Genomic DNA, 15001 nt, shown 5'->3' on the forward strand with positions numbered 1-15001 from the left:
GCCGCAAATATCCAGCATTTACAAACTAAAATAACTTTTTAAATTTAATTTTATAATTTTTTTATATTATTTTATTTTTTAACATAAATCTTTACTGATTCCAAAATAAGCAAGATGTTCAAATACATTAAGAGCTACTTTTAAAGAATCGGAGCAGGATGGGTCCTCACCAGTTGGATTGCATACGATATGTTGTGAAGGATCTGAGGCATTATTAAACCAAACTTCAGTTGGTAAATGGTAGAAGTTTAATTGCATTGGTGGTAAATGTGGTACTAAATCGTGATCATAAACGATTCTCCAATAGTTTGTAATTACAGTTGATTCGAAATACTCGGCAAATGCAACATCACCAACTCTTGGTGAACCGAATGTGTACATTTCTAATGGTAATGTTGTTAATTGGCTTTCATAAATATCTGTTGCTGCCATAATTGCTAATGCTCCACCTAAAGAATGTCCTGTTATTATTAACTTTTCGCATGTTGGGCATACACCTAATGTGAAATTTAAACCTGAATGAACAATATTTCTAACATTTCTATATGCTCTATTAAATCCACTGTGGACCAATGCACCTGGGAAACCTGGATATGGTTCTGATTTTGGGAAATTTAAATTTGTAATCCAATTATCCAAAGACTCCATCTCTGTACCCCTAAATGATATAACAACTAAAAAAAAAAAAAAAAAAAAAAAAAAATTAGTGATCCTATATTATTAAATTTAATACAAAAATAACATACTTGATTTTTTATCGGTGGTAATACCTATGAACCCAAAAGTATTTGTTGAATCATTATCAATTAATTGGGTAACCAATAATGGTGTAACAGAGCTATTATAAATACAATATGGACATGTCCAATTAACAATTTGTTCAGGAATGCAATATGCAGTGTATGAATACTAAATTTTTATTTTTTTTTGAAAAAAATATATATTTAAAACCATTATTCTTTACAATATATTCTAAATAGTATAAAAAACCTACCATTAATTGAAGGAACATAGAATCCATAGAAAATGGAATTTCGGATGGAACATTTTTATATTTGATAGTTGGTTGGTCGTTAACTTTAGTTGATATAACAGTGTTTACTGTTATTATCATAAAGATAATGGACACAAGGGTCCATACCTTTTTATTAAACATTTATTGTTATTTTATTATTAAAAAAAAGTGATTATAGGAAATAAACAATATTGTAAAAAAAATCATTTTTTTTTGTAAAAAAAAATTTAAAAAAATTTAAAAAAATATTTTTAAAATAAATTTAAAAAAAAAAAAAAAAAAAATACAAATGATTCATAGCGGTATTTTTGGGATAAAACGCTTCGTGTTTGTAAAAAATAAATATTTTCATACTTTTTTTAGCCCAAAAGTCAAAAAAAAAAAAAAAAATATTTTAATCAGTTTATTATCTCTAAATATTTAATTTAAATAAACTTATGAAAAATTCAAATAATAAGATCAAATAAAGTTAAACAAGTTCTATAAAATTTTTTTTTTTTTTTTTGGAAAATTATTTTCAAACCCACACAATAAAATTTAAATTATTTTAAATAATTATGTTCGGTGTGTGTTTAAAAAATAAATTTATTATTAAAAAATTTAAAGTGTGGTGTGGTTTTTTTAAATAATTTATATTTAAATAATTATTTTATAATTAAGGAAATTTATTAACCATGGAATTAACCTCACCACTTCCCACATTACCATGTTGGTGAATAAAACACACCACAATATTTTATATAATACCACCATTCAAACTAAATATATCTAGTATAGAAATTTTAAGTAAATTAAAATTGACATTTTTATTACCAAATCATGTTTTTATACAAAAAAATTTAAAGTATAATTTCCAATGTGGTATTAAGTTTAGCAAAAATTTAATTTCTTTTTTAGGGTGGTTAGTAAAGAGGAATAGAATTAAACTTTTTAAGTAATTTTATTAATTTTTAATAATGTTTTTATTTTTTTTTAAAATTTTTTTTAAAATTAAAAATCCTATAAATACTAATAATAATTATTTTTCTTATCATTCAAACAACAAACAACTACAAGTTAATAAAAAAAAACTTGTTATTATTTATTTATTTATTTATTATTTATTTATTTATTTATTTAAAAAACCTATAAATATTATTAATTTATTACAAAACATTATAGTTTAATATTAAGTTATTAAAATTATAATTTCAAAATGAAAAGATTACTTTCATTATTATTACTCGCCTTTTTGGTTGGGTCAATTGGTGCTCAAGATTGCCAAACCGAAGTTAATACCAATGTTCAAGGTAAAATTTTTTTAAAAAAAAAAAATAAAAAAATTTTTTTTTAAAAAAAATATACTAATTATTATTATTTCAATTTTTTATAGCTGCAACTGCTGCATTAAGCGATCAATTTGGTCCAGGGGCATCACAATCAGGCCAAGCAATCACATTAAATAGGGTTTCAGTTCCAAACACTGCTAATAACTATAACTTTGTTAGAAATGGTATCGTTTCATCCAATGGTGGATCAAATCTTTTCATCTCAGGTTCAATCCAACCAGTTTCTGGTGAAACTGGTGCAAGCTATGGTGTCCGTTTAGCTTTTACTAAGACAGGAACTCCATCAGATGTCAAAAAGGAATTAACAGACGCTGCTTATACAACCGGAGGTGTTGACCCAAATACTTGGAACTTTTATCAAATTGATCCAGCCAACTCAGAATTAATTGGTTATGGTGATGCACAAGGTACTACCATTTCTTTATTAGAACATCCAACTACAGCCCTTCAAGTTGGTAAAGGTGCTTCAGGTAAAAATGTTAACAATGGTCTCTCAGGTTGGTTCTTAATGAATATTACCAGTGCTAATAATCCAAATGCTAACTTAATTACTCAAGGTGATCAAGTCCTTGATATCAATGTTAATCTTGGTTGCGAGGGTGGTTTCAACTGTGTTGATTACACTCTCACCACTGCCCATGTCAATACAACAGAAACCGCTCAAACTGTTGATAATGATCAAGCCCTTTTTGTCTCTGATTCAAATACTAACCCATTCTTTGGAAATAACCATCAATGGGAATTTGTTCCAAACACTCAAGGTTCATTACATTTTGATACTACCAATGGTCATGCTTCAATTTTCTTCCATCTCCTTCCAAAAGGTGTCACTCAAGTTACATCAAACAATGTATTAACCTGTTCCTTAAATTACGTCCCAACTGTTGCTCCATCAATGCCAAAACAAGAATTAAAACCAGAATTATACGTTTCAAATGGTGGTTCAGTTGATCCATTTGCCTGGGCTTTTTATGCTCTTGATCCAAGTAACTCAAGCTGTACTTTAGGTAACGCCACCCTCTCTGGTTTCTCTGAACAAGATAGTATGCCAATGCAATTAGGTGCTGGTGCCTCAGGTAAAAACTCTAACTTTGGTCTTTCATCATGGATTGCTTATGATGGTGGTTTCTTTGATATCAATTTAGATGCCAACTGTGGTGGTGCCAATACTAGTAAGTTTTCTTTTTCCACATTATTTTCATCTTTCTTTAATTCAGAATCAAAAATAACAACAATAATATATCCCTGTCCACTTAATTCATCATTATCAGTTTCATTTCCTACCTCTTTCTCTTCTTCATCTATCTCTAATTCTATTTCGACTTCATCATCCTCCTCTCATTCTTCCTCATCAAAAATTTCAGGTTTGATGATTTAATATATAAATTCTCCAATATTTTTTATATTTAGTTACTAATTACTTTTTTATTATTAGACTTACCAGGTACTAGTGCTCCAACTACTCCACCAACTGCTCCACCAGCTGAAACTTGTCCAGCAGGTTGTCAACCAATCCCACTCCCAACCAATAACCCAACTGAAACTCCAGCTGGTAATGATGCCACCAACGTTGGTATCTCTAAATTATTTGTTGCTATTCTTTCACTCTTTGTTTTAGCTTTCTTCCATTAGATAGTTTAGTCTAATATAGATATTAAAACAAATTAATTTAAAATATATTCAATAAATTTTAGTTTAAAATATAAAATATTTTTTTTTTTTTTTTTTTTTAAGAGAATAATAAAATAATTAAAAATAGATTTACATTTACAAAATTATAATATAATTTAATGTTTATTATAAATTGATTTTAGTAATAACTCTTGAATTTGGTTTGATAAAGAGTCTAAATTTTTTGATCTATAGCTTTGGGTCAGTGGGAGACCATTAATAGTTGAGATTAAATTACCAATTGTAGTATTTAATTTGACAGTGGTGTTTTCTGGGAGATCCTTTAAAAGGGAAACTCTATTGATGAGATCCTCTGACATGAATGAAAGTGAGTGTTTATAGTCGGGTGTAGTATTTTTGACATCGGATGATTGAGATAATTTTGAAATATCACTTAAGAGATTGTTGATTCTAGAGGAAATAACTCTAAGGTTATAATAGTATTTACTACGTTCAAGTTCTTCATTAACCATTGAAAGTTTTGATATAGTTTCTGTATATTCGATACCAATATTTATAAATTCTAAAAATATTTGGCCTCCATATCTCCAAGTTGAAACAGCATTAGAATGTGGTTCAAGTTTGATGAGTAAATCTTTGAGGAGTTGATATCTCTTATGAATGATAAGGTTTGGACCAAGTGAAGTAAGGATGATATTATGAATTTTAGAGTATTGGAACGATTTTAAGAGTGATTCGATTTGTTCATAAAGATCAGCATTTGGTTCATATCCAGTGTACCATGCTAAGGCTTCGTCAATCCAAACTTCTGGTACATGGAGTTGGGTCGAAAGGAATAACTTACTTTGGTTATTAATATTTGGTGCATTTCTAGCAATGATGGCCTTTACAGCATCTTCTCTAATAAAATTTGAATGATCTGGCATATGAAGTAAAACATAGATGGACCATTGCCAAAGACCCAATCTTTCTAATTGAGCAGAGAATGAACTATGAATAATACATTGATTGGAAATATCAGGTTGTTTTGCAAGTTGAGGAATTGCTTTTAATACAGTGTAAAGGTTCCAAGACAATTGATAATCTAAAAGATCCTTTCCAACATTCTCTGGGTAAAATATATTTTTGAAACCTTCAAAAGTATTTGTAGAGAACAACTTTAATAAAAGGAAACAGATATCATGATTACGCTTAATTTGCTCCTTTGGGTCTTTTTGGTATGGTGGAAATGGGAATTTTGAAATTCTTTTGATGAAGCCTTCTTCGAAACTATTAACACTTTCTTCAATACTTGAGTTTGGTGAATATTTATACCAAAAGTTAATAGCAAAACATCTGATCCAATCGTTGATATTTTTGTAAACTTGATCAATATTACCAGATACAAGTTCGAGAATTTCAATTCTTTTGCTGTTAATAAATTCATCGGCACCTGTTTCTTTATATAAATTTAATTGACTAGTAATTAATTCTTTTGGAGTAGAACTACTTGACCAAACTTGAGAAATCATTGTAGCCAATCTGAAATCTTTATTTTCGATTGCAATGGCTGATGCTTCTTTAATTTGTTTTGCGGAGAGAAGAGAGAAAATCTTTTCTAAATAACTTGAATTTGTTTTCTTTTTAAGTTGTTCAATTTCATCTCTGATGATTGGAGCTATTGCTTCTTTGAGCCATTGATTTAAATTTAATTTTCTAATTGTATCTTCTGAATAATCTGTGCCATATTTATTAGCCTGTTCAATACCCCAAAGATTTAAAACCAAACTCCAAATTCTCTTATAGTATACACTTTGATTTGCTGGGACACCTAATTGTAATTGTGTTTCGATTTGATTTTGAACTTTGGCCAATGAGAACCAACCAATTGATTTACTTTGCTCTGGTACTAATGAACTATTAGAATGGTGACATCTAATAAAGTTGAGTATTGATTCCTTTTTATCATCTTTGGTATCAGTTGGAATTTTTTTAATTGATAATGTTTGAATTGAACTCTTTGAGACAGTAACAAAACCACCACCTGGTGCCCAACCAACTCTAAACGATCTTCTCATATAAATTGAGCTATCTTGAGTGCTATGTAATGTATTTGATTTTGCTTTTAATTTTAATTGTTCAATAATTGACTCTTCTCTTGGTACAATACGGTCCAATGACGATGGATCAATTTTAATTTTTGAAAAATAATTTTTATTTGATACAGTATTGATTGTTGATATATTCATTGGTTCATTGATTGGGGTTTTCTTGGTTAAAATTGGTTGTGGTTTTTTAAATGTAGTTTCGGCTTTATCAATTAAACTATTTTGTGGTTGGTATATTGATTTTTGTTGTTGTTGTTGTTGTTGTTGTTGCTGTTGCTGTTGTTGGAGTCTTTGTGGATTTTGTGATTGTGAAAAAGGTGAAATTAATGTTGATTCACCAAAAGTAACACTCTTTTTATTTGATACAAAGGTTGGAACTTCAGATACTCTTTGGATTTTTGGTGCAATACCTTCGCTTCTATCATATGGCTCAAATGATGATGTTTCGAATAATCCCTTTTATAAAAAAATAAAATTTGGTAAATAAAAAAAAATTTAATAAAAAATTTAATAAAAATTAAAAAACCTACACTTTCTTCTTTGTTGACTCTTCTAACGAAAGGAGCTTTATTATAGCTTTTCTTTTGTGGAACTGTCATATCTTCTTCCTAAATAATATTATAAAAAAAATAAAAAAGATTTTAAAAAAAATTTTAAAAAATAAAATTACAAAAGAAATATTAGAAAAGTTGTATTATAAAAAAAAATATTTTATTTATTTATTATGATAGATTTGTGATTTATGTAAGAGTGAATGAAAAAACTTGATTTTTTATATAGTGACAATGATTATAATAATATATTTTTAAAATAATAAAATTTTAAAATAATTTTAAAATTTTACTTACGGCTGATGCACTTTCAGAATCTGAGTCAAAACTACCAATATCAGCACTAAATCTAGATGTTGACTTCTTTGGAACTGTCAAAGGTTTTTGATATGTAACATTCATTTGGCTTGGATTTTGTTGAGATTGCTGTTGTTGTTGTTTTGAATCAACATCCATTGAAACATCGTCATATACAACTTCTTCTACCGAATATTTACTAAAATGTTTAGCTCGGAAATCCCAATCACCATTTGATCTATTATATGACATAAATGTACAATTATTTTCTATACAATTATTTTTAAGAGCAATTTCATATTTGTCAAGTGGAGCACCTTCTTTAATTCTTTCACCAGATTTATTCTTTGGATAACAATTTTCTAATGTAACAAAAGCAGGACGGTTGAGACCTTGGCCAATTTCTGGTTTGGTATCTTCATCTTTGTAAATTGTGACCTCTCTAAGTTCAATTTCTACTATTTGATCTAAATCAAGACCGAAAACATTAACTTCACCAGGGAATACTACACGACCAAAACCTGGTCTTTTAATTGTAAAGTATCTAACACGTTTCAAATCTTGATCTGAATATTTTTGTAATTGTTCGATTGGTGGATCAGTGACATAACCAGCTTTTGTAAGTTTTGGTGCATTTGGATTTTTAAATTCTTTCTTTTCAATTTCTTTTTGTTTTTCAATTTCTTTTTTCTTCTCTGTTTCTTTTTCAATTTCTTGTTGCTTACTTTCAAATGAATCATAGGTAGAAGTTGATTTTGGAATTGATGTTGATGAAGATGAAGCTTGATAGGATGAAGCTGGTGGTTGATTATAAATTGATGATAAAGTATTTGGACTATCGGTATAGTTTGTTGATGTTGATGCTGAGTTTTTACCAAAGTTTGGTTTTAATGATTCTTCGGTTTCATTTGAAGTATTAATATTTAATGATTTTGATTGGTTTGAAACAAATTTATCGATTGGGAATAAACCTTTTGGATTTGGTAAAACTGAGAAACCTAAATCTTCATTTGTACCTGGACCTAATCTTTTTGGAATAAGCTTTGTGGTTGATCTTGGTATATAACCATGATGTGAGAGTGGTCTTTGTGAATAGGATGGTGGTGAAATAACTTTGGTTGGCTGTTGTTTAACTAAAGATGCAAATTGTGGTGCAGCTGGGATTGGGTAATATGGGTTGGCTGAGTTAATACTATTATTAAGTGGGAGCTGTGATTGTTGTAATTGAGGTTGTTGTTGAAGTGGATTTTGTAGCTGGGGTTGAACTTGTTGGGTTTGTTGTAATGAACCCATAAATGTTGAGCCAAGTGTATTTGAGGTTGTTTGTGCACCACCAAGATTGAGTGTTGGTGTATTACCAAATAAACCTGTGCCACCTGTTGATAATCCTGAGGTTGTATTTTGACCCAATCCACCAAATAAACTTGTAGATGGTTGAGCAGTTCCTAAACCTAAACCTAAACCTTGAGTGGTTGTGCCACCTAATCCACCCAATGATGATGTTGCTCCTAAGCCTCCTAATGTTGGTGTGTTTGTTGCACCTCCAAATAATGAAGTGGATTGTTGGGCTCCTAACCCAGTAGATCCTAATGTTGGGGTTGTACCTCCAAATAATGAGGTGGATTGTTGAGTTTGACCCAAACCACCAAGTCCTGGTGTACCTCCAAATAATGATGGTGTTTGTGTGGCTGGTTGTGTAGCGCCAAATGGTGAGGTTGATGTAGCTGTATTAGAACCAAAGAGACCAGTTGATGATGGTTGGTTTTGGGTTTGGGTTTGACCAAGACCACCAAATAATGATGGTGTTTGTGTAGCTGGCTGTGTAGCGCCAAATGGTGAAGCTGACGAAGCTGTATTAGAACCAAAGAGACCAGTTGATGATGGTTGTGTTTGGGTTTGGCCAAGACCACCGAATAATGATGGTGTTTGTGTAGCTGGTTGTGCAGTGCCAAATGGTGAAGCTGATGAAGCTGTATTGGAACCAAAGAGACCAGTTGATGGTTGAGTAGCGGCTGTTTGACCAAGACCACCGAATAATGATGGTGTTTGTGTAGCTGATTGTGTGGAACCAAATGGTGATCCTGTAGTTGATGGAGTTGTTGTATTAGAACCAAAGAGACCAGTATTTACAGTTGTTGTTGAGCCACCAAATGGAGAAGTGGTTTGAGTTGCTGGTTGTGAACCAAAAAGACCAGTACTAGTTGCAGAGGTACCAAATGGAGAAGTGGTTTGGGCTGTTGGTTGTGAACCAAATAATGAACTTGTTTGTTGAGCTGGCTGTGTTGAACCAAATAAACCGCCTGTTGATGGTGTTGAACCAAACAAACCACCTTGAGTTGGTTGTGAGGTTGCAGAGGTACCAAATGGTGATGTTGTTGTAGTTGAGGTACCAAATGGTGATGTTGTTGGACTATTACCAAATAATGAACTACCAGAGGTTCCAAATGGTGATGATGTTTGAGTGGTAGTAGTTTGTTGGCCAAATGGTGATGATGTGTTGGCTTGTTGGCCAAATGGTGAAGTTGAGGCTGCTGAGCCACCAAATGGTGATGATGTATTGGTTTGTTGACCAAAAGGTGAAGTTGTTGAAGATCCAGCAGCTCCACCAGTTTTGTAAACAGCATCTTTTCTGTGAGTAATATCCTCAAATCTTAATTCTTCGAATGATTTGTCACTATAACATGGCATACCAGTAATTGAAACTAAAGTGCAACCGTCTGCTGATGTATTTTGGTGTGGGGTTGGGGTACCTAGAGGTTTTTGTCCTTGATTAAATGAACCAAAACCACCAGTTGCACCACCACCACCACCACCAAAACCACCAAATGGTGATGATGTTTGAGCCTGTGGTTGTGGTGTGGCGCCTCCTAATGAAAATGGTGATGCAGAAGCAGTTGAACCTCCTCCAAAACCGCCAAATGGAGATGATGATTGAGTTTGTGTTTGTGTGGTGGTTGGTCCATTACCAAAACTACCAAATGGTGATGTTGTTTGAGGTTGGCTTGTTGCTGGTCCGAATAATGAACTACTTGAAGAACCAAATGGTGATGTTGTTTGAGTTTGATTTGAACCTGATCCACCGCCAAATCCACCAAATGGTGATGATGTAGATTGTGTTGCTTGAGTTGCTTGGGTTGCTCCAAATCCCCCAAAAGGTGATGCTTGGGTGCTTGGTTGTGTTGCTCCAAATCCACCAAATGGTGATGTTGTTGTTTGGGCTGGTTGTGCTGGTTGGGTTGCTCCAAATCCACCAAATCCACCAAATCCTAAATTAATTAAAATTTATTATTAGTATTATGATTATTTTGTGAAAAAATTTAAAATTTAAAAAAATTTTATTTACTTACCTGTTGAAGGTGTATTACCGAACAATGAACTTGTTTGACCTGTTGTATTTGAACCAAATGGACTTGTATTAGCGGCTGGTTTAGCACCAAAAGAACCAAATGGACTACTATTAAACATTTTTATTTATTTATATATTTGTATTTGTAAAATATGTATTATCTATTTGGTTTATATTTTCTATAATAAATACTATTCTATATCGTGTTGATGTTTTTATTTCTTTCTTTCTTCCCGCTGATTTGATTTTATTTCTTTCCTTTCTTTTCTTTTTTTTTTTTCTATACCTAAAAAAAATGATTTATGATTTTGTTTGTTTTGCTTTTATTTTTAAATTTTTATATGTAAATTTTAACTAAAATTAATCCCAATCTATTTAAATTTTGAGAATTAAATGATTATTATAATAAAATAATAAAAAAAAGGTACGAGTTGAAGATGAAATGAAAATAATAAAAATAAAAATTGAAAAAAAAAATAAAAAAAAATACACTTTTTTTTTTTAAAAATTTTTTAAAAAAATTAAAAAAAAAAAAAAATAAAAAAATAAAATAAAAAAATAATTTAAATTCTTTTTTTTTATCAATATAAATAAACTATATCTTTTTTTATTCAATATTTAATAATATATATAATTAAGTTTCAAACTAAAAAAATTATAAAATAATGAAGAAAAAAAAAAAACTATAAATAAACAAAATTTTGATACTCGAAAATAAATAAAAAAAAAAATTTTATTTAAAAAAAAAAAAAACTCAATTATAGAAATTTTTTCAATATGAAGCAATTTGCGAAACAGTGTGGAAATATTTTAGAAATTTCTTTAAAATTCTATGGAACAAAGAATAAACATAAAAGAATGGTTCCTTAAAGGAGTAAAATAAATAAAACATGATTAAAAAATTTTCGATTAAAAAAATAATAAAAACTTTTTTTAAGTAAATAAAAAAATAAATAAAAATAAAAGTAATAAAAAAGTATTTATTTTTTGAGGTTTTTTTTTTTTATAATTTATAAAAAGAAAAAAAAGAAAATATTTTATTATATTTTTTTAAATAAAAAAAAAAAAAAGAAAAAGTTTTGATAAATAATAATTCTTTTTAAATAAATATATATAAAAACTATTTAAAAATTAATAAAAGAAATTAAGATTCTTTTTTTTTTTTTTTTTTTTTTTTCTTTTTGAAAGGATATTTAAAAAATTGAAGATTGACATTATAAAAATACAAATTATATTATTGTTTCTATAGAAAAAAATATTATAAATTATGAATTTGGTGTTAAAAGGAATAATAATTTTGATTTTTGAGGTTTGTTGGTTTCGTGCACTACTCTTGGAGTTTGAGAATTTGGAGTTGTAGAGGGCGAATTGATGTTAAGATTATCAAGTAGATCTTTAACTGAAGGTAATTTTTCGCAACCATCTTTGGGTGAAGATATCATTTCATTACAACATCCACTGGTATTAGAAAGGTTTATAGATGTCACAAATTTCTTTCCATTACATACTGGTGAGGAAGGTGATGATGATGCCGATATAATGCATGGTGATGGCATCGATTTTATATTATTATTGTTGCTATTATTATTATATATTATTTGAGGTGTTGAAATTTGTCTTGGTGATGATAACATTTCACTTGTAATGTAGTGTGGCGTTCTTGGAGTGTTTGAGCTGGAACGAGGAGATGGTTGTACCATAGATTTGTGAGGAGAAAATGGTGTTGGGGGAGGTGACATTGATTGATATGATGAGGGACAATTTGAATTATATTCGATAACGCTATTATTTTGTTGTGATGAAATTGATTGATGCATTATTTCAGGTATTGGTTGGAGGTAAGCATTGTTTTTAGCACTGTGTAAACCTGGTGATGAAATATAATGTGGCGACATTGGGATATGATGAGGTGATTGAGGATGTGGAGATAAATGAGGTGACATTGGGACTTGAATTTGTGGTGAGTGTGGTGGATGTGGAGATAAATGGGGTGACATTGGAATATGATGTGGTGATAAGTGTGGAGATAAATGAGGTGATAATTGCATTTGAGAATGACGATGAATATTTTGCAACTGAATATGAAATTGTGGAGTTGTTGAGTGGTGTACTGGCTGAGATGGTGTTTGTTGTTGTTGTTGTATAGTTGGTGATGGTGATGATGGTGGTGATGGTTGTTGTAATGATTGTTGCTGAATTGAAACATGTTGCTGTTGTTGATACTGCAATGGAGCCTCTTGATATCCACCATATGGAGTTGGTTGATATGATGGCACACTGCCAAGTGAGTGTCTTCTTTCAGTTGGTCTTGGGGTATGGAATGGTGAATGGTCAGAATAAGTTGGTACTCTTGGCGAGCTCGAGATACGTGGGGATACAGTAACTCTAGGTGAGCTTGATGGTGAACTAACAAATGTTTTAATTGTTCCGCAAGGTATTTTATTATATGGGTGATATTTTGGGTAAGCTCCATTCATGTCGACACCATTGTTAAATTCATCAGAAGGCATTCTCGAGATATAGTTTGGATTTTGTTGGTATTGTTGCTGGTGGTCTTGATATTGTTGGAATTGATGATGAGATGGCATTTGATATTGTGCTTGTTGATAATAATGTGGATCTTGGAATTGTGGTGATTGTTGGCAACATTGTTGATCGTTAGGGTAAAAGTTTTGTTGATTACATGCCTCTTGTGGTTGTTGTTGAACTTGGTCTTGTTGTAATTTTTGTTGATCTTGTTTTTGTTTTGATGGAATTTTAGAATCGAGTTTCCAATGTGAAACATAGCTATGAATTGATGGGGTTGAGCTTCTTCTCCTCTTCTTTTTACCATCGGTGGCATCATCTTTTGGCTTTTGATCTTGGAGATCCTTGATAGAGTTTGTATTGGGTATTGTTTGTTCTTTATCATCATGTTCCGATGATAATGTTTCAACTTCTTGCTCTTTAAGTTTAATTTCTGGTTTACTGTTGTCGATTACTTCAATTTTTTCATCATCTTTTATTTTTGGTTGGTCAATAATTTCAATATCATTTAAATTTTTATTATTATAATTATTGCTATTATTATTACTATTGTTATTAATATTACTATTATTGATTTTGATATTATCATTATTACCTCTATTATTATTAGTACTATTATAATTGGGTGTAATGGTATTTTCTTCATTTTCTTCATATTCATCATATGGTAAATCATCAAAGTTGCTATTTTGGTTATAACCATTTATTGGGGTATTATTACAATTATTAATATTTTGAATATTATTGGTATTAGTTTGAGAGTTACTACTATTATTATTACTATTATTATTATTGTATGTTGGTTTGAATCTCCAATGCATCATACATGATTTTCTCTTTCTATCATTTTCGATTTCTTTAACTCTTTCGGAAACATCTTTACCATCAAACTTCTTTTTACGTCTTTGAACAGTTTTATTAACTTTTTTTGAATCTATTGTGGCGGTGTTTGCTGTATTTTGTGTTTGAGATGATACATCAACTGCTCCCTCTTCTTTGGAGATTTCTCTATTTTTTAAACCTAAAATTGTTGGTGATAATGAGTTATCGGAATCTTTATTTAATTCAACACTAATATCATCATTTAATTTTTCATTAACTTCTGTTTCATTATCGCTACCGTTGTCTATATTGTTGTTTTTATCGTCGAGTATAATTACACTATCTCCATTTAACTTTTTTTCACTAATTGCACTTGATAAAATTAAAAGTGCTTCCATTTTGTTATTTAATAATAATTATTACTATTACTATTATTTTATATTTATTACTATTATATGTTTTTATTATTTTATACAATTTGTATATTATAATTTGTTGTTGTTTATTATACAAAAAATATTATGATTATTATTTTTTTTTTATTAAAAATAATTTGAAATCCTATATTGTTAAAAAAAATTTATAAGTAATCTTCAAAAATATAAAATAAAAAAAAAAAAAACATACATAAAATTTTATTTTTTCGTTGTAAATCTATTTAAATGTTGTGCGGGGGGGTGTTCTATGTAAAATAAAAAAATTTATTCATTAATTTATGATTTTAATGTTTATATATGATATATAAGCTATTTATTTTATTTATATATTATTACTTTATTTATTATAACAACTATTAGTATTTTATTTTTATTTCCAAGATAAAATTAAAAAAAATTTTAAAAAGAAAAAAGAAAAAAAAAAAAAAAAAAATATAATAGTCTAATTTACATAATTATAAAAAAAAAAAAAACAACGCGCTCCTATAACACACAATTAAAATCAATGTTAAAAAAAACCATTGATTGTCGCTCTAATTTTAAAATTAACAATACAACTAAATATAGTCTCCTTTTCTTTTTTTGGTCTCTGATCAATTTCTTTTTTTTTTAAAATGCATTTTTTTTATTTTTTTTATTTTTTTTTATTTTTTTTTTTCAAATTGAGTTATACATGAGATATTTTATTTTTAAAAAAAAAAAAAAAAACATACAACCATTAAAAAAAAAAAAAAGTATTATGTATGTTTTGAATTGAGTGTGTATTAATTTTGGGGCGCCCGAAAGAAAATCTTGTAATCTTGCACTAGACCTCTCTCCTTAAAATTTGAAAATAACACAAACAAACAACAAAAAAACATAAATGGGTGATATGAAAAAAAAAAAACTCTTTTGAGAAAAAAAAAAAATATTGAAAAAAAAAAAATAAAAAATTTGCGAAAGTTTTTTAGAAAAAATATA

At 29.1% G+C, this 15001-nt stretch overlaps 4 protein-coding genes across 4 annotated transcripts; 1 reads left to right on the forward strand and 3 right to left on the reverse strand.

Annotated features, from left to right (window-relative positions):
• Positions 1-78: 78 nt before the first annotated feature.
• Positions 79-1156, reverse strand: DICPUDRAFT_154842 (uncharacterized protein; the record flags this gene model as incomplete). The annotated part of the gene is made up of 3 exons (XM_003290295.1): positions 79-674; positions 747-909; positions 995-1156. The coding sequence occupies 3 exons, from the start codon at positions 1154-1156 to the stop codon at positions 79-81; spliced, it is 921 nt and encodes a 306-aa protein (XP_003290343.1).
• Positions 1157-2058: 902 nt separating this feature from the next.
• DICPUDRAFT_92467 (uncharacterized protein) lies at positions 2059-4094 on the forward strand. The gene is made up of 3 exons (XM_003290285.1): positions 2059-2304; positions 2388-3515; positions 3779-4094. Exons 1-3 carry the CDS (start codon positions 2211-2213, stop codon positions 3973-3975), a joined length of 1419 nt encoding a protein of 472 aa, XP_003290333.1. The 5' UTR covers positions 2059-2210; the 3' UTR covers positions 3976-4094.
• Positions 4095-4130: 36 nt separating this feature from the next.
• On the reverse strand, positions 4131-10375 carry DICPUDRAFT_81080 (uncharacterized protein; the record flags this gene model as incomplete). Its single annotated transcript, XM_003290296.1, has 4 exons — positions 4131-6518; positions 6593-6670; positions 6911-8175; positions 10258-10375. The coding sequence occupies 4 exons, from the start codon at positions 10373-10375 to the stop codon at positions 4131-4133; spliced, it is 3849 nt and encodes a 1282-aa protein (XP_003290344.1).
• A 1146-nt stretch (positions 10376-11521) lies between these two features.
• DICPUDRAFT_81081 (uncharacterized protein) lies at positions 11522-14002 on the reverse strand (the record flags this gene model as incomplete). The annotated part of the gene is made up of 1 exon (XM_003290297.1): positions 11522-14002. The coding sequence occupies one exon, from the start codon at positions 14000-14002 to the stop codon at positions 11522-11524; it is 2481 nt and encodes an 826-aa protein (XP_003290345.1).
• Positions 14003-15001: the final 999 nt, after the last annotated feature.

Source organism: Dictyostelium purpureum (assembly GCF_000190715.1).
Source record: "Dictyostelium purpureum unplaced genomic scaffold DICPUscaffold_217, whole genome shotgun sequence".
Classification (NCBI taxonomy): Eukaryota; Evosea; class Eumycetozoa; order Dictyosteliales; family Dictyosteliaceae; genus Dictyostelium; species Dictyostelium purpureum.

What these genes read in the sequence shown, in the direction of transcription:
- DICPUDRAFT_92467 (XM_003290285.1), top strand. Translation starts at nt 2,211, where the DNA reads ATGAAAAGATTACTTTCATTATTATTACTCGCCTTTTTGGTTGGGTCA. An exon ending in AGTTAATACCAATGTTCAAG is followed by an intron (nt 2,305 to 2,387) that starts GTAAAATTTTTT and finishes AATTTTTTATAG; the next exon opens with CTGCAACTGCTGCATTAAGC. An exon ending in CTGTGGTGGTGCCAATACTA is followed by an intron (nt 3,516 to 3,778) that starts GTAAGTTTTCTT and finishes TTTTATTATTAG; the next exon opens with ACTTACCAGGTACTAGTGCT.